Source organism: Rattus norvegicus, chromosome 5 (assembly GCF_036323735.1).
Source record: "Rattus norvegicus strain BN/NHsdMcwi chromosome 5, GRCr8, whole genome shotgun sequence".
Classification (NCBI taxonomy): Eukaryota; Metazoa; Chordata; class Mammalia; order Rodentia; family Muridae; genus Rattus; species Rattus norvegicus.
In genome coordinates, this window is record NC_086023.1 from 171,717,342 (window position 1) to 171,735,879 (window position 18,538).

Sequence of the window (18,538 nt, forward strand, 5' to 3'; positions counted from 1 at the left end):
TAAACGACCTACTCCCAACAGGAGGCGTTCCGCACGTCACTTCCGCAGGTACCCGGAAGCTAACTGGCTTGGGTGAAAGGAAACAACGAAGAAAAGAAATACTGTTAAAGGCCACGTGTACGCAGAGAGCACTATCCGGGATCGTGGGTGCATGTAGGGCTTGGTTGTTTTTTATCTGGAAACAGCGGCTGAGGGAGCGTTCCCTCTAACCGGAACCGATCGCTTGAGGGCACTCAAAGAACGTGTTAGGACAGAATCGGGCGCCAGAGGGCGCTGGGTAGGATCAGCAGCCGGAAATGATCAAGGACAGAGGAGAAATGGTCAGCCCTAACTTCCGGGATTCGGTAGGCCGTTCGGAAGCTTGAGGAAGCTTGAGAGCCTGTTGGGGAGCTTAAAAGATGAGAGGCTGCGGGGCTCGGTTGACCTGCGTATGTTTGGTGCGTGCGAGCTCGATATTGTCCTGCGCTTTGGGTTTCGGTGCCTGAGCAGAAACAGTGGGTGGATGGCTTACAGGGATCACGTTGGTGGAGTTAAGTAGGGACAGAATTTAAGCTAAGAGCGACTTTTGAAGATGTCTCCTCATTGCTGGTCAGGGGGACCCAGGGTGATGGGATATGTGAGGCGTGTGGCCTGGCCAATCGGCGACGGCTGAGAGCACAGCCCACCGCCGCAGCGTGACCTCAACCGGTACCTGTATTCTAGCTTTGAGCACTGCGGCCCGACCAACAGCTCACCATGTTCCTGGCGCGCCTGACTTCACAGCTGGTCAGGAGTGTTGTTCCCTGGGCAGGTAAGAGGCCCTTGGACACCTAGGTTGGGGATGGGAATCATAGCGGCCCAGCTCACCTTCAGTAGTCTTATGTCGTTACTGGAAATAAGAGCCTGACCACAAACTTTCCTGAGAACTTCCATGCACTATGTAAGGGTACATCACAGTTTCAGCCCGAAGAATAAGGTGCAGGACTTCCCGTTTGCGTGTATGTGTTGCCCAACCTGGGTAGTAGTGGTGTTCTGATCTAGTGTGATCTCACTAGTAGCAACTGTATTGTTTCCCCAGGTTTCAGTCGTTCCTGGCCTGGCTCTGGGGTGATTGGCAGCCATGCTTTTCGACCCCTTTACAGTTTGCAGCCTGCAAGCCCAAGTCGGGCTGCCTCCCTCCCTGGTAAGAGGGCCCAGTTAGAGCTTGAAGAGTTCCTGGTCCCCAGGAAGATGGCCATCAGTCCTCTAGAGAGCTGGCTGACTGTTCAATACCTGTTGCCCAGACTGAATGTTGAGGTCCCAGTGACTCTGGCTCCCTCCCAATTCTACAAATGTCCACCTAGCCAGGGGGAGGAGGAAGCCAAACAGGGAGACAGGGAAGTCTGGGATGCCACTCCAATGCAGTGCAAAAATGTGCTGAAGATCCGAAGGCGGAAGATGAACCACCACAAGTACCGTAAACTGATCAAGAGGACACGGTTTCTACGACGTAAAGTCCGGGAAGGACGTTTGAAAAGGAAGCAGGTGAATGGGGGCTCGCCCTTGGACCTAGGTGGACAGCGGTTAAGGGTGTTTGGCTTTGCTCAGCATAATACATTGGTTGTCTCCTCTGCCCTTGCAGATCAAGTTTGAGAAAGACTTGAAGCGCATCTGGCTGAAGGCAGGCCTGAAGGAAGCCCCTGAGAACTGGCAGACCCCAAAGATCTACATGAAGAACAAATAAGTCTAGGTTCCCGTCCCTCTGGCCCTCTCACCGCCGCTACCCACCTTTTATAATAAACGTTGGAAGGACTCATTATTCTAGGCTGGCCTAGAGTTTCTCTGGCTTGGTGTGAGATCTCTTCAGACTCTGTCATAGGAATATGACAGACTTCTGTCATAGGAACCCAGGGCCCAAGAGTGCCTAGTGGTCCCTGACCTCCAGCCTGACTGATCTGCCTTCTGACGTGACGGCCTCCTTCAGAGACGTGTGCTCTGGGATCATCGTGGACAGCTCCAGGGAGGTTAGCTTCAACATGAATACTGATGGTAGAGCGGCCTGGGTGGCCTGGAGCTGAGGGGTACGTGGGTTAAGGGGAGTGGTGAGGTGAGAGATGAGCTGTGAGGACTCAGGAGGGAAGCAGGAAAAGGAAGCCCAGTCTCGAGAGATGGCACATGGTCCTCTCTGGTTAAGGAGCCCTTTTAGTTGCCCTATTGGCTGGGATGGTCTCATCTTGCCACAGAGACAGCATTGGCGTGAGTTGCCAGCTTTTCCAGACGTGGAGGCCTCCCCTTGTTCCCTCGGCCCTCTGTGTTCTGGAGTCCTCAGTGTCGGTGGGGGCACTAGTCAGGAAGGTTACCTGGGTGGTATGTTTTGGTAAGTTCAGCGTTGACGGCTTTCTAAGGAAGGTGCTGTTTTAGAGTCTCAGCTTGAGGTAGAGACCCTCATGACTCCAGTATTCCTGTATACATTCAAGAGGAATGTATACAGAGTATATTCAAGAGGAATGTATGCTCTGAACAGTTGAGGGCCTGGAAGGACCCTGTGCTTGTACACCAAGGTATGAGGGAGCTAGGCATAAGCTTGGGAAACTGAGCAGTGCATCTGTTGTTAGGCCATGTGGGCCCTCATGTACCCTGTTCTCCGATAGCAGCTGAATTAACAAATCTAGGCTAGACTAGATGATATTGATAACCAGATGTTCTTTGGGCTCCAACTGGGCCCCTGACCGGTGAATGAAATCAGTAAAAAGGTTTCTAAAGGCCTGGTCCCAAAAGGGCCTTGTGCTCTCTGCTGAAAGATTGAAGCTGATTGGATGGAGCACTAAAATCCTCTACTGTAGTTGTGCTTCTACTAGTGACCATAAGGGGGCAGCAGCCAGGCTCTTGGCCTCCCACAGACCCTGGCAGAGGACCAGAGCAGCTGGCTGAAAGCTCCTTTCAGGACTCCCCAGCTGTGGTACTCTTTCTGAGCCTGGACCTCCTGTGGTGACTAGAACAGAGGTCCTAGGGCCAGGACCTCAAAGATGGAGCCTTGCTGAAGTGGGACGTGCTCTCTCTGATCCAGTTCCGGCCAAGTCTCACTGTGTAGCTCCCTGCATTCTGCTGGCACTTTTGGCTGCCCACAGCTGCTCCTGGTATTTCCTTCCAGCCCTGCCCAGAAGCTGCCCTGTGGCTCACCCCACACTTCCCTTTTAGAGGAAAAATGGGGTTTTGATTTTCTTGTCTGGAGCTAAGCTTCCAGATTTTAGAAGAGAGTGCTCTGGGATCACCATGAACAGCTCCAGGAAGGTGGGCTTCATTGTGAATACTGATGGTAGAGTGGCCTGGGTGGCCCAGGCCCAGGAGTTTCAGCTACCATGCTGGCTTCCAGCCAGGGTATCAGCTGGAATCCAAAGAAGAGGCTCGGGGCTACTTCACCTCATGGTTCCTACAGGATAATAGGCGGATTTTGTTTTGTTTTTGGAAACAGGGTCTCTGTAGTCTTGGCTGTCCTATGTAAACTAGGCTAGCCTCAAACTCAGATCATCATGACTTGGCCTCCCAAGTGCTAGGATTAAAGCCATGTACCATTCTGTCTGCCCATGGGCAATGGTTCTTAACATGGCCTGAATCTTCTAGAGACATATTTAGTTGTTAGAATGGGGATCGGAGACAGGATTATTGCTGAATTCCTTCAAGACAGGAACACACAACTACTGCATAATCCTATGCATAGAATCAGCCCCGAGGATGAGATTCTTATTCCCTACGATATAGAAGACTTTACCCAGGGCTGGAGAGACGGTTCAGTGGTTAAGAACATGGACTGCTCTTGCAGAGGACCTGAGTTCAAATCCCAGCAACCACCTGGTGGCTCACAACCATCTGTAATGAGATCTGATGCTCTCTTCTGGTGTGTCTAAAGACAGTTCCAATGTATTTTTTTTTCTTTTTTTTTGGAGCTGGGGACCGAACCCAGGGCCTTGCCCTCGCTAGGCAAGCGCTCTACCGCTGAGCTAAATCCCCAACCCCTACAATGTATTTTTATATAATAAATAATTTTTTTTCGGTTCTTTTTTTCAGAGCTGGGGACCGAACCCAGGGCCTTGTGCTTCCTAGGCAAGCGCTCTACCACTGAGCTAAATCCCCAACCCCAATAAATAATTTTTTTAAAGACTACCCAACCAAGATTTCAGCAGAAAATTTGAGAATTATATTTTTTTTCTTTGTAGCTCCTCCCAGGTCACAAGTGGCTATCCTTTCTTTCCTATATAGGGTCTCTATCGGCCTTCTACCTTGTGGGATACATAACCCCTTCCTAGCTCCCTTTTGTAGAAAAATGCTATGAGGGGAGGCTCGTGATTTGGTTCTGTTTCCAACTGCTCAACTCGATCCCTCCTAGCATGGTCAGAGTTCAGATTCCAGCCAGGCCAGGACTGGAAAGAGTGGTCCTCAAACCATGTTGGGTACCCCAACTCTTACGCCAAGACTAAAAACTAATAACTACCTCGGTGTGGTCTGAGAGCTTATCCCCACCACATGCCTGCTTAGCCAGCATACTTACCTAGTGTATCCCTTAACTAGTAAATGTTCAGAGTGTCCACATACACAAATTCCCAGCTCTGCTGAGGATCTTTGGTCAAGGCATTGTGCTCCTGTGTGGGATGACGTACAGCTGAGTGAGGCTAGACTGATCCTCAAGTGGGCCTCCTACTGTCAGGGAAGTGTGTGGCTGGCAAGCACAATATGTCCTATATAGAGCAGAATCTAGGAGAAGGAGGGTCCCCTTGAATTAGTATATGGCTTGGGTTGTCCTGACAAGAACATGGATTAGGGTTAGGATTGGAAATTGGAAAAATGTTTCTGTGTCTAGGACTGAGGCTGCTGCTTAGGTCTTCTTTCTCCAGCCTACTTTTACTAGGAGAACTGAGCAGTCCTAAGTGCAGAGCTACAGAATCCCAGATCAAGAAGCCTAGGGAGTGGGTTGGGGATTTAGCTCAGTGGTAGAGCGCCTAGCAAACACAAGGCCCTGGGTTCAGTGTCCCCAGCTCCGAAAAAAAGAAAAAAAAAAAAAAAAGAAGCCTAGGGAGTGTAGGGTCCCTATAAACTCAGCTTGGGGTCTGGAGGAGCACTGCAAACTCTAGTACGGCCTGAAGGTGTAAGCTTAGTTGGTAGGCACTTGCCAAGCATACAAGAAACCCTGAATCTAAGACCCAGCACTCAAAGAATGGATTAGAAATTCAGGGGCTGGGGATTTAGCGCAGTGGTAGAGCGCTTACCTAGGAAGCGCAAGGCCCTGGGTTCGGTCCCCAGCTCCGAAAAAAAAGAACCAAAAAAAAAAAAAAAAAAAAAAAGAAATTCAAGGTTGCCAGGTGTGGGAGGCAAAGGCAGGCTGATCTCTGAGTTTGAGGCCAGCTTGGTCTATAGAGTGAGTTCCAACATAGCCAGGGATATACAGAAAAAGCCTAGCTATAAATATTCAAGGTTATCCTTGGCTATATAGTGAGTTCAAGACCAAAGTAGGCTTAGAAAAGACCCAGTCATATTTTTGTTTGTTTGTTTCTGGAGACAGAATTTTAGCCCAGGCTAGCCTTGAACTCACAGAGATCTGCCTGCCTCTGCCTCCCAAGTACTGATATTAAAGGTTTGTGCCATCACATCCGGTACTTTTTAAATTATGCTCTCTTTTTAAGATTTACTAATTTTATTTATCTGAATACACTGTCGCTGTCTTCAGACACACCAGAAGAGGGCATCAGACCCCATTATAGATGGTTGTGAGCCACCATGTGGTTGCTAGGAATTGAACTCGACCTCTGGAAGAGCAGTCAGTGATCCTAACCACTGAGCCATCCCTCCAGCCCTATCTATCAAAGATATCTTCATCTACAATTTTAAAAGTGCTCTTCCTGACTAAATCACCATATTTTTTAGCTTTTCGCGCCTTGCTTTTTGCTATCAACTCTCACTGTAAATCTGCCTATAAGCAGCAAGAACAAAACATTGTCCTGAAATTTTGTCCAACAAATTAATTAGCTTATTAGTTTTTCAAAGTTCTTTTTCCCTGCACGTCTATGTGCAATGAGTAATTGCCTATGGGTGCTGGATTACCTGGAGCTTGAGTTACAGACAGTTGTGAACTGCCAGACTTTGGTGCTAGGAACTGACATTAGGTCCTCTGAAAAGCATTGAGTGCTATTAACCTCTGAGTGAGAACTCTTTTTTTTTTCTTTAATTTTTTTTTTCTTTTCTTTTTTTCGGAGCTGGGGACCGAACCCAGGGCCTTGCACTTGCTAGGCAAGCGCTCTACCACTGAGCTAAATCCCCAACCCTTTTTTTAAAATTTTATGTGGGTTAGTGTTTTGCCTCCATGTGTGTCTAAGTGAGGGTGTTGGATCTCCTGGGACTGGAGTTAACCATTCTGGTGTTAGGAGCTACCACATAGGTGCTGGGAATTGAAACCAGGTCTCTGGACGAGCAGCGAGTGCTGTTAACCTCTGAGTCATCTCTCCAGCCTCTACCCCATAACGTTTTTTGTTTTCACTCCAGTTCCAGGGCTTCCAGTACCCATTTCTGGCCTCCACAAGCACGTAGATGGGCAAGGCACACATATATTCATACAGGCAAAATATCCAGTCACATAAAATCAAAATGAGTCTCAAGAGTCTGGTGAGATGGCCCAGTGGTTGAGTATCCTTGCTCTCCCAGAAGACTTAAGACTACATGTCAGCTCATAAATGTCTGTAACTTCAGTCCAAAGAAATCCAACATCCCCTTCTGGCCTCTGCTGGCATCAGGCAAACAAGTGGAGTACAGACATGTACCTGAGCTAAACACCCACCCATCAAATAAATAAATTGTAACACATAACTTTAATGCCAACATTCAGGAGCCAGAAGCAGGTGGATCTCTGAGTTTGAGGCCAGTCTGGTCTACAGAGTAAGCTCCAGGGACAGCCAGAGCTACAGAGAGAAACCCTGTCTCCAAACAACAACAACAACAACAAAAACAAAAACAAACAAAAAACCAAGAAAAACCAAAAGATTCATGGAACACTGGGAAGGCAGCAGAGACAGGTAGATCTCTGAGTTTGAGGCCAGTTTGGTCTTCATCAGTGGTTCTCAAACTTCCTGACACTGCAACTCTTTTTTTTTTTTTCTTGCTCGGAGCTGGGGACCAAACCCAGGGCCTTGCGCTTCCTAGGTAAGCGCTCTACCACTGAGCTAAATCCCCAACCCCGACACTGCAACTCTTTAATACAGTTCTTCATGTTGTGGTGACCCCAACCATAAAATTATTTTTGTTGCCATTTCATAACTAATTTTGCTACTGTTATGAATCGTTATGTAAATATTTTCGAAGATATTTACCAATGGGGTTGAGACCCACGGGTGGTGAGTTTCAGATCAGCCAGCACTACATAGAGAGACTCTTTCTAAACAACAACAAAGATCAAAGCTAGGCATGGTGGCAATAATTGTAATTCCAGCACTAGGGAGGTAGAGGCAGGGGAATTGCCTTTAATTTGAGGCCATCCTGATCTACATAATGAAGTCTAGGTCAGTCAATGTTACAATGTTACAAAGTTACTATGCAAGATCCTATCTGGGAGGCAGTTTAGCACTTAGAAAACGCTTGGAACATACCCACGGCGGAAAAAGACCAAATTCCCAAAAGTTACCTCTGCTTCGTTCCCTTTTTAAAATTGATGGAGGGGCCAGCAAAACGGCTCACCAGATGAAGGTGCATGCCACCAAACCTGAAAACCTGCAATACCACATGTACACCATCACACACACACACACGCCATGGCATACACACAAATAAAATCTGACGGATTAATGCATGTTTGAAGCCCTGGGTTCTTGCTGTGTAGACCATTCTGCCCTCCAGCTCACAGAGATCCTCTCTGCCTCTGTCTCCCAAATGCTGGGATAAAAGACTTGTGTCACCATGCCTGGGTTTTGTTTTTCATTTTAATGATTTATTTGTTTATTATATATGAGTATTCTGTAGCTATCTTCAGACACACCAGAAGAGGGCATCAGATCTCATTACAGTTAGCTGTGAGTCACCATGTGGTTGGTGGGCTTTGAACTCAGGAAGAACAGTCAGTGCTCTTAACTGCTGAGCCATCTCTCCAGGCCTGATTTTCATTTCCGACAAGGCGTCATGATGAAGGTTTGGCTGATCTGGCACTCACTATGCAGACCAGTCTGTGTGCTGGGATTAAAGGCATATGCCACCTCATCTAATACAACAACAATACAAATAAAACTGATGAGGGGCTGGAGAGATGGCTCAGTGGTTAGGAGCACTTGCTGCTTGTCTAGGGGACCTCAATTCAATTCTCAGTGTGCACATCATGGGTCATAATTGTCTGTAATTCTAATTCCAGGAGATCGGCCACCCTCCTGCAGCTTCCATGGGCACCAGGCATACATGTTGTGAATATATACACATGCAGACAGAACACCCATATAAAATAAACATTTTTAGGACTGGAGAGAAGGCTCAGTGGTTAAGAGCACTGACTGTTCTTCCTGAGTTCAAATCCCAGCAACCACATGGTGACTCACAACCATCTGTAATGGAATCAGGATCTGATGTCCTCTTCTGGTGTCTGAAGACAGCTACCAAATCACCCACTTTGTTCCATCCCATATCACACTGCTGAAGGCCTCTCTCTGAGCTGGCGGCAATCTCTACCTATCTAGTTCCCAAGGCAGGTTTCCATGCCAGAAACACACATCCCAACTCCACGGCAGCCCAGACCAGCCGCCTTTACACTTAAATTTACACTCCCTTACACTTAAATCTACACATGAAAGAACACACAGGGCTGGAGAGATGGCTCAGCGGTTAAGAGCACTGACTGCTCTTCCAGAGGCCATGAGTTCAACTCCCAGCAACCACATGGTGGCTCAGGACCATCTGTAAAGGAATCCAATGCTCTCTTCTGGTGTATGTGAAGACAGTTACAGTGTAACTCATATACATAGAATAAAATAAATTTAAAAAAAAGAACACACAATAACCTTTGATCCAATTGATAAGATATAATTGCCCACCTAAACATACAAAGCCCACTACAGAGGAGGAATCTTGGGGTAATCAGAAGGGAGGCCAGAACCAGTCTTTTTCATGAAGCTGGAGACTACATACCGGCCGATTTGGAGGAAAAGATGGCCCGCCCCTCCTGCCCTCCCTCCCTCCCTCTTGACCCATTTTCCCTCTTCCCCGATACACTCAATAAAATTAAAGTAAATCAATGAAAAAAAAAGCTCATTACATATCTATCCCTTAAGAACATTCATAACAACCTTTAAAGATACAGCATGGAATCTTAACCTCAGCCTCCATGTTGTCCAGCAACTACTCTCCCAACTCCTCCTCTCTTCCGTTCCCGTCTCCTCCTCTTCCTTCAAACTTTTCTCCCACCCATCTTTCCTTCTCGTCCAATGACAGGACTCCTTCTATCCTGTGCCTGCCCTCACCTGTATTTTACAAATTAAATGGGGAGAAGATTCTGGTGAAGTCACTTGAATCTGAGTACATGACTAAGCAGCGGTCCTTGGGGCAGTAGAATTAGCATCAAAATACAGATAACCAGATAACTCCAGGGCAAACCACAACATATATACATTTATATATATATATATGTACATATATATAATCTTTTTTAAAAGTTTTGACTGACGCCTAAAATAACATTTCTATGTTTTGTTTTTGTTTGTTTGTTTGGTTGGTTGGTTGGTCGGTCTCAGGGTCTCTCTCAGCTGGTCAGCAGCTCCTGGATCTCTCCAGGGTAAAAGAGCCCTTGCAACTGACATAGACATACCCAGGCCTTTGGAATGGGGTTCACAGAGCATTTGCCTCTGGTGTAGGAAACACAATGGAGCTAATCGTCTGGACCCTAGAAGAAACAACAGATATGCAAGCGACTACTTCTCAGGAATGGATCAGAGCTCATAGAGAACAGTCCAGGGATGCAGTTCAGTGGTAGACTGTCTGCTTTGATGTGCAAAGGCTTGGGTTCAACTCCTTCACAGAAGGCTCCTGAACCAGTCTGAGGGTAGAATGTTTTTTTTTTTTTTAATTTTTTATTTATATGAGTACACTGTCGCTGTCCTCAGACACACCAGAAGAGGGCATCAGATCTCATTACAGATGGTTGTGAGCCACCATGTGGTCGCTGGGATTTGAACTCAGGGCCTCTGGAAGAGCAGTTGGTGCTCTTAACCACTGAGCCATCTCTCCAGCCCTGAGGGTAGAATGTTATGGTCTAGGGTGTACATGGACCATCTGGTTGTCACCTCTTGGACACGAGGGTTCCACACAGATCCTAGCAGCAGATGGATTTTTTGACCCAGCACTTTATCCATGTTGGTCCCCTATCATACTTAGTCCTCACTGATAAACTGTGGATACTGGTAAATCATTCCTTATGAAATGAGTACTTGCTCCTGTTATGGACAGCTCCCTACTGCTGTACAAGTCACATTTGTTCCCTTACAACTCCACAGTCTGGCTCTGCTCTGGGTCTAAAAAGCCTGACGTGAGAGTATCCCTGTAGCCTGGTGACCCACTTCTAGACCACCAAGGTCACCACAGAATCTGACTCCTCCAAGCATTAGGGATGAAGATACTTTATCTTGGCTGCAGGCTTGGACTTCCGAAGGCCACCCTCAGACCTTGCCCTGTTGCCCTCTAGGTAGCTGCTCCCTCTGGACTGGAGGGAGGAGCTCTTTGCATCTGCTCTGGTAGAGGCTTTGTCACCAGAGCAGGGACATTCTCTCCCTTTTTAGTGTTATGCAGCCTGATCAAGTATGCATATGACTATGCTGCCCACAGTCACACAGGGGACTCCATTGTGTATGGTCTTGGGGATTCTATGAATTCTACCGACTATGAGGTCTTGATAGAGACCATTTTTTTTCCATTTTTTCGTCTGTCCATGGCAGCTCTAAACCATCTCAGTGTTTTTATAGGCCATCAGGCCAACCCCTAGCCAGATGGCCTAGACCTAGTCTTGTGGCATTATTTTAAGACAGGTCCTTCTTACTAAAGGTGATCGCCTGCCCCAGCCTCTTGAATGCTGGGGTAACAGGAATGTGCCACCATGCCTATCCCACTTTTGTTTAGAAATGATCATAAGAGGTGGTCTAGTGATTAAGAGTGTTTGTTGCTCTTCCAGAGGATCCAGGTTTGATTCCCAGCTAACAACTACCTGTAGCTCCAGTTCCATCCAGTTCCAGAAGATCTGATCCCGTCATCTGGCCTCTGAGTACAGTTCATGTAGTACACAGACATACATGCAAGTCATACACGCGCATGCACACACACACACACACACACACACACACACACACACACACACACACACCATAAAAAAATTTTTTTTTCCAGAGCTGGGGACCGAACCCAGGGCCTTGCGCTTGCTAGGCAAGCGCTCTACCACTGAGCTAAATCCCCAACCCCAAATATTTTTTAAATGATCATAAGCCAGGTGTAGTGATGCATGACCTTAATTCTAGTACTTGGTAAGTAGAGGCAGGTGGATCTGGATAAATTGGAATCCAGTCTGGTCTACATATTGAATTCCACAGCAGCCAAGACTATGTAGATAGACTCTTTCTCAATAAATAAATAAAATAAATACATCAATTATTAAAGGTAAGTATGCTAGTCTATCAACAGGGCAGGGACTGATGCATCTGTCTAGTTTAGCATTAAATCCTGAGTGCTTGGTATATGCTGGGTGTTTAGTAAGTGCTAGATGAAGACCGACGTGGGTCTTTATGGATGAGTAACAGTGGGTGTATATGCAACTCAGTTTGTGCCTGTGTCTGATCTGATTACATTCCTTTCGACCTCAAGAAGTCTGTGGTGGGGGAGTTGGGCTTCACCAAATCTCTGGTCCTGTGGTTTTTCGCCCCAATGAGCCGGGCTGCCTGGAATGTCCAAGTCACCAGGAATAGGAGCCAACATCGGATTCTTGGTCTTTGTGCCTAGTGGGCTGGCTGATACCTCTTGTCTGGCCACACCCCTAAGCCCTAGGTCTGGGGCTCTGGATTGGCTGAGGCTTGGCCAAAGCACCATGAAGTCAGTGGTTTTGCTTTGTCCTGATCTGTTTTCTTCCTAGAGGGACAAAGATTCTAGGTGGGTCTGGGAAGCAAGGGGCAAGGAGAAGGGAAGCCAGGGCCTCCACAGTACAGATAGGGAAGGAGCTGAGCCGGAGTAGCTCATGTCCTTAACTATGGGAGGGGCAGGTGGCTTGGTTAGCAGCCCAGGCTGCCTGCTTGGCTCCAGTTTTCATCTTCGGCTATTTCCTGCTTAAGGATGTGGTGAAGGGGGAGGGGGGTGTTGGAGGAGGGCAGACAGACTTCTGCTGTCCATCTCAACTCCTCTGGCCTGAAGCAGAGGATAGGACAGGGAAAGGTGTTAGGCAAGGGTCCACATGCGTGTCTCTGGGGAATTTCCCATAGGTGTATCAGCGACTTGCCTGTGACCTGAAAGTAGGTTGTTGGGATTTGCAGTTTTTGAGAGTTCCTCGAACCTCAAGTGGAGCCCTGAGATCAAGGAGTCTGCAAAGAGCCTCTTCCTTAGTCCTCTACCTGGAAATATCTGCTCCCCCCTCATATTTAGGATCCAGCCTGGACCACCTATGTGTCTGCGTCCATCACTTCCTGAACACTTTTCCTCCATGAAAAGAAATGGGACAAACCTGGGACAACCATGGGAGAGGGGAGAAGGGAGACAAAGATCAGAGGCAGAGGTCAACCTGGAGGGTGTTGGGCAGGGACAGACGCTGTAGCAAGTAAGGCAAAGCCATTTAGAAAAACATAATGGAAAGCCAGAAAGGGAGGATTGGGGGATGGCCTGCTGGGTAGAACTTGTTTTTTTCCAGAATAAAAGTCCCAGGGAAGAGATGAGGGCCAAGTTCATGCTCTGTGTGGCCCAGATTCCGGAGAGGAGATGGCTCCCTTAAGTCCTGAGGGGCTTCCTAGAGCCTCATAGCTGGTCCTCCCTGTTGTCCCCTCCCCTCCAAGAGCCAGCTAGGCTGAGGTTCTGGCTTGGCTGAGGACTTGGGGACCCCACCCCAAACCCCAGGGATAGGGCCTGTACCGATTATATCCAAAGAGGAGGCCTAGACTAGTTAAGGGCTTCTGTGGTTTCTTTAGATTCTTTTCCTTTCTTGTTCTGAGGTTTGCTTAACTAGTAGGAGCGGGTGGGTACACAGTGCTACTCTGTTATTTCCCATTTGTTTATATGACTTTGTTTTCCCAGGGCTTCAAATTTGTGCTTTCTGTTGAGGGAGTTCCACTCCTCTTTCCTTCAAGTGGAGGTTTCCCAGATCATAGTAATCTAGTCCTCGTTTCAGGACTGTAGGGTTTGCCTTAAGAAGGTGGACAGCCCCAGTCGTCAGGTCATAAAGGAAAGTCTGACCACACTCACATTCAGTCCTCATTGCCCAGAGTTGCTAACGCTCACTTTTCTGGTTCGCTGTACTTTGTTCTGTTTGAGAAGGGTAACATCATGTGTAGCTGTGGGTGGTCTGGAACTCACTACAAAGACCAGGTTTGCCTCAGACTCAGAGATCCACTTGCCTCCGCCTCCCAAGTGCTCAATTAATTGTGTGGGCCAATATGCCTGACTGAATGACTGGCTGTTCTTGATCCTAAAGATAACTGGACCACATAGCCATCATGCTGTCCCCAGGGAGCCCACTATGGTTCCAGAGAAGGGCATAGTAAAATCACCCTCAGCTAAAGTGAAATTGTTAGTCACCTGATCTGGCAGGGAGAATACAAGAACAGAGAAAGCAGCCCAGGTTCTCTGGGCTGGCTGATCACTTAGGAGAATGTCAGAGCAGGGGAGACAGATCGTCCACCCTCAAACACCAGTTCTGCTGAAGCTCAGGAAGTTTACCAGATGCTTGGCATCCACATGGCCTCAGGAATCTTCACATCCAAGGCCTCCTCTTCTGTCCCAGGACTGAGCTACTGCCCCTCCCCAGGACTGACCAGTGACTGGCCGAGCCTCTACTCAAGACCCTCCCACCAACTGGGCCCGGACAGGGTGTCTGCAGCATTATAGGCCAGTCAAGATGGGGGAGGCCAGGCAGTAGAGCAGCGCAGTGGGCGGGGCACAGACCCGGCCCAGGGCTCCGTGATGTCAGCGGGTGCTGGCAGAGAGAGGGGGTCGGCTGTTTTTCTGAAGAGTTAGAGCTGAGTAAGACAAAGCACGGTGCAGTCCCCGCAGGCGCCATGGAACTGCTATCCCGTGTCTTGTTGTGGAAACTGGTGCTTCTTCAGAGTGAGTGTGAGAGTGGGACTGGGTGTGGGGCAGAGAGTGGGTGAACTGTCTGGGCTTAGGTTGGGAGGGGTGGAGAGGCCTCATGAAAGAAAAGGACAGGGCTGGGTGCTCAAAATAGCAATTCACTTAGAGGAGCACGAAGCCTTCAGGTACTCTAAAAGAAATCCCAGGGGGCCTAAATGAGAAATGTGGTCAAGGGTACCTTCTGTACCCACTTTCTGTGTGGCTCCAGGGTCAGCTGCTCAGGATGCAGTGGGGAGGGAGGTTAAGTGGGGCTGACAGCTAAGGAGCTAGTAGAGTCTGTTCCAGCCCCTTTTCAGAGCCCCTCAGACCTGCCCACTCTGGCCTGCTGACCACGCACATTTTTCTTAAAAGCCTGGGCCTTATGCCACTTTCTCTAACTTGGGTCAGTGGTGTCAGATCAGGGTTCACCCCCACGTCCCGTGTCATCTTCTGGGACTGTGGGTCTCTGCTCTGGAGGAAGGCCAGCAGAAGTACATACTGTTGTGTGTGGGGGGGAGGCGGGGGGAGTATGGGACAGGTCTATGAATGCCTGAGGTCTGAAGGTTCCTAAAGGCTCAGGACAGATGCACACACCACTCCTGTTTGTCTCAGCCGCATACTAGGGCAGTTCCGGTGGACTTGTTGCTATGATGTAGCCATGGCTACTTCAATTTCCCACTTTAGAACAAGCCTGCAAAAGAGTCCCATCCTTTCCTACTATTCACTGCCAGATGTCTGGTTTCCCACTAGCCAGAGCTGTCTGTATAGCCAGGAAGGTGGAAACTAAGGTGACTCCTGCAGCTTCTCTACCAGAGCTTGTTAAGTGGGCAGCTTGGCAGTAAACCGCCATGACTGCCTCCAGCTCTATTTCTCTTCTTCTTCCAGGTTCTGCAGTCCTGTCCTCAGGTTAGTATCCCTTACCCAGCTGTGGCTCCACTCCTCTCCTAATCCGTCCTGCCTCCAACCTTGACTTCTGCCACTGACTCCCCCTTCCCGACAAGGGTCTCCAGGGACCGCAGCAGCCAGCAGCTCTGTGGTGTCTGAGTCTGCGGTGAGCTGGGCAGCCGGAACTCAGGCGGTGCTACGCTGCCAGAGCCCGCGCATGGTGTGGACCCAAGACCGGCTGCACGATCGCCAGCGCGTGGTCCACTGGGACCTCAGCGGTGGCCCAGGTAGCCAAGGGCGCCGACTTGTGGATATGTACTCGGCCGGGGAACAGCGCGTGTACCAGCCGCGCGATCGCGACCGCCTCCTGCTGTCGCCTTCTGCCTTCCACGACGGCAACTTCTCGCTGCTCATCCGCGGTACGATGTAGAACGGCAACTTCGGCAGAAGTTGAAACCTTGGCGGCTGGGATGGGGGTGGGGTGGAGGTGTGGAGGAATGGGGGTGGGATGGGCAACTGGAGGGAACTGGGAGGTTGAGGGAGAACGGATACACAGGAAAGACCCGGCGAGGCCTTCGAAAGGTTGGAGTCTTGGATGGGCGGGGCCGTGGAGGGGACCGAAGGATTTTAGGGGAGGGCCCATGGAGGAGGATGGGTTCCTTCAAGCTACGGTTATCTTCCCAAGCAGCTGTGGAGAGAGGCGACGAAGGGGTGTACACCTGCAATCTGCACCATCACTACTGCCACCTCTACGAGAGCCTGGCTGTGCGCCTCGAGGTCACTGACGATCGTGAGTGTGCCCCTCACCCTCCTTTGCTAGTTCTATCCCTAGCCTCCTTACTCCCGACTCCCGATCTTCCCCTCCTCACCTCTGTGAGGTGATCTGACTGCCTTTCTCAATGCATCCGCAGCCCTATTAAGTCGCGCATACTGGGACGGAGAGAAGGAAGTGTTGGTGGTGGCCCTCGGCGCACCGGCTCTGATGACTTGCGTGAACCGTGAGCACTTGTGGACTGACCGCCACTTAGAGGAGGCGCAGCAGGTGGTCCATTGGGACCGACAGCTACCTGGCGTGCCACATGACCGCGCTGACCGATTGCTTGACCTGTACGCATCCGGCGAGCGCCGAGCCTACGGGCCACCCTTCCTGCGTGATCGCGTGTCGGTGAACACCAACGCTTTTGCACGCGGGGACTTCTCCCTACGCATAGATGACCTGGAGCCGGCTGATGAGGGCATCTATTCCTGCCACCTGCACCACCACTACTGTGGTCTCCATGAGCGCCGAGTCTTCCACCTACGGGTCACGGAGCCTGTTTTTGAGCCACCAGCTCGCGCTTCTCCTGGCAATGGGTCTGGTCACAACAGTGTTCCTAGCCCAGGTATGTGTGCAGCTTGCAGCCTGAGAAGGGTCCCTGTTGTGACCTAGAGTGCTAAATGTATTGCGGAGCTTTCTTTCTTGTCTTTTTTTTTTTTTTTTTTGCTTTTGTTTTTTTTTAAGATTTATTTATTTATTATATATAAGTACACTGTAGCTGTCTTCAGATACACCAGAAGAGGACATTGGATCTCTTTACAGGTGGTTGTGAGCCACCATGTGGTTGCTGGGAATTGAACTCAGGACCTCTGGAAGTTGGGTGCTCTTAACCGCTGAGCCATCTCTCCAGCCCTTGCTTTTGTTTTTTGAGACAGGGTTTCTTCTCGGCTGTCCTGGAACTAGCTTTATAGACTAGGATGGCCTCGAACTCACAGAGATCAACCTGCCTCTCCCTCCTGAGTGATGAGATTAAAGGCATGAGCCACCACCACCTGGCTTGCAGAGGTTTTCTGATGATTGCTATTTCCCACTAGATCCCACCATGGCCCGTGGCCACAGCATCATCAACGTCATTGTCCCAGAGGACCACACACATTTCTTCCAGCAATTGGGCTATGTGCTGGCCACTCTACTGCTTTTCATCTTGCTGCTCATCACTGTAGTCCTGGCGACACGCCACCGTCACAGTGGAGGTGAGGCAGGACCCTTGGAGCAGAGGGGCCCAGATTAACCCAGGACAGTGAGGCCGACCCCAATACCTCTGTCTTCACAGGATGCAAGACCTCAGACAGGAAAGCTGGGAAATCAAAGGGGTGAGTTTGCCTTCCCGACTCTCCTCCCAGACCTGCCCTGGCCTCCTAAACTGCTGTCTGTCTCCCTTTAGGAAGGATGTGAACATGGTGGAGTTTGCTGTAGCCACAAGGGACCAGGCTCCGTATAGGACTGAGGACATCCAGCTAGGTAGGGGTGAGGGCCAGAGGGTCCAGGGGAAGTACATTTTTGAGTGTAACTTAATTTTTTTCCCCCAACCAGATTACAAAAATAACATCCTGAAGGAGAGGGCTGGGCTGGCCCACAGTCCCCTGCCTGCCAAGGACGTGGATCTGGATAAAGGTGAGTACTTTCACCTCCCTCATCCCACATGAGACCCACTCCAGGGATCCCCTGCCATTTCCTTGAGAGGGCCTTCGGAAGTCATGCCAAATGTCCTCGTTGACTTTCCCACTGGGACTGAAGGACAGAGAGCAGACATTAGCCGTTTTCTTGGCTTCCAGAGTTCAGGAAGGAGTACTGCAAATAAATGGACCCTGAGCTTCTGGCTGGGCCAGCAGCTCTGCATCAAAGGACATCTTCCTGACCCTCCTGTGGTATTCCTGGCTCTTCTCAACGGCTGGTCCGGCTTACCTAGAGACTTGGCTTAAACTTGGCAGAGCAGCTGCCTGTACTTTGCTCTTCCTAGAATCACCCCCCTCATGTTGGTGAGCAACTGTGGGTTCCCTAGGGACTCTGGTATAGTATCATTGCTGCCCTTCAATCACCTGTGCCCACTGGGGGCTGTACCCCAACTTCAACACAGCAAAAAATCCCTCATTAATATCCACCAAACGCAAAGTCCCCCGTGGCCTCTTACTGCTAGGATCGGGAAGACACTAACAGATTCCAGTTAAGACTCCTAGCCCCTAGTTAAACACATTAACCACTGTCCTGGTAAGACTGCACTACGCCTGTGCACTGCTCAGGGGCCTGCTGTCATGCTCTGACTCGTGGCCCTCCTTGCTGCTTTGGGCAACTTGGGGCAGGCCCATGGCCCTTTCTCTGCTTCTGATTCCTTTCTGTCCAATGCTCTCCAAGAGCCACACCAACAGTTACTGGGGACCATGTGACTCTTAGTCTTCATATCACTTCCCTAGGCTGGAGTCTGGGATTGGGGTCCCATTTGTGCTCTTTTTTGACTGAGGATGGGATGAAGAGGGATCTGAGGAGCCCATGGTGCACATCAAACAGCTATCATTTGCTCCTACTGGGGAAGTTCTCATGTGATAATAAAAGATATATCTGATTTTTAGTCTTGGA

At 49.4% G+C, this 18,538-nt stretch overlaps 2 protein-coding genes across 11 annotated transcripts; both read left to right on the plus strand.

Annotated features, from left to right (window-relative positions):
• Nucleotides 1–7: 7 nt before the first annotated feature.
• On the plus strand, nt 8–1,782 carry Aurkaip1 (aurora kinase A interacting protein 1). Of its 9 annotated transcripts, none has more exons than XM_006239547.4 (4): nt 8–437; nt 594–790; nt 1,058–1,503; nt 1,601–1,777. In XM_006239547.4, exons 2-4 carry the CDS (start codon nt 736–738, stop codon nt 1,700–1,702), a joined length of 603 nt encoding a protein of 200 aa, XP_006239609.1. In that variant the 5' UTR covers nt 8–437; nt 594–735; the 3' UTR covers nt 1,703–1,777. The 9 variants fall into 9 exon arrangements, with proteins under 9 accessions (XP_006239609.1, XP_063143575.1, XP_063143573.1 ...); XM_063287505.1 differs by having other exon boundaries at nt 703–790; nt 1,323–1,503; XM_063287503.1 differs by having other exon boundaries at nt 8–344.
• Nucleotides 1,783–13,811: 12,029 nt separating this feature from the next.
• On the plus strand, nt 13,812–18,538 carry Mxra8 (matrix remodeling associated 8). 2 transcript variants are annotated; one of them, XM_006239575.1, is made up of 10 exons: nt 13,812–14,259; nt 15,148–15,168; nt 15,273–15,566; nt 15,836–15,937; nt 16,059–16,529; nt 16,999–17,157; nt 17,238–17,277; nt 17,349–17,425; nt 17,498–17,578; nt 17,740–18,538. In XM_006239575.1, the coding sequence occupies exons 1-10, from the start codon at nt 14,211–14,213 to the stop codon at nt 17,763–17,765; spliced, it is 1,320 nt and encodes a 439-aa protein (XP_006239637.1). In that variant the 5' UTR covers nt 13,812–14,210; the 3' UTR covers nt 17,766–18,538. The 2 variants fall into 2 exon arrangements, with proteins under 2 accessions (XP_006239637.1, NP_001382517.1); NM_001395588.1 differs by having other exon boundaries at nt 14,060–14,259; nt 15,264–15,566.

Coding starts and splice junctions, on each gene's coding strand:
- Aurkaip1 (XM_063287502.1), top strand. CDS start 736: ATGTTCCTGGCGCGCCTGACTTCACAGCTGGTCAGGAGTGTTGTTCCC. Junction 791..1,057: donor GAGTGTTGTTCCCTGGGCAG/GTAAGAGGCCCT, acceptor TTGTTTCCCCAG/GTTTCAGTCGTTCCTGGCCT.
- Mxra8 (NM_001395588.1), top strand. CDS start 14,211: ATGGAACTGCTATCCCGTGTCTTGTTGTGGAAACTGGTGCTTCTTCAG. Junction 15,169..15,263: donor TTCTGCAGTCCTGTCCTCAG/GTTAGTATCCCT, acceptor CTTCCCGACAAG/GGTCTCCAGGGACCGCAGCA. Junction 17,278..17,348: donor AAAGCTGGGAAATCAAAGGG/GTGAGTTTGCCT, acceptor GTCTCCCTTTAG/GAAGGATGTGAACATGGTGG.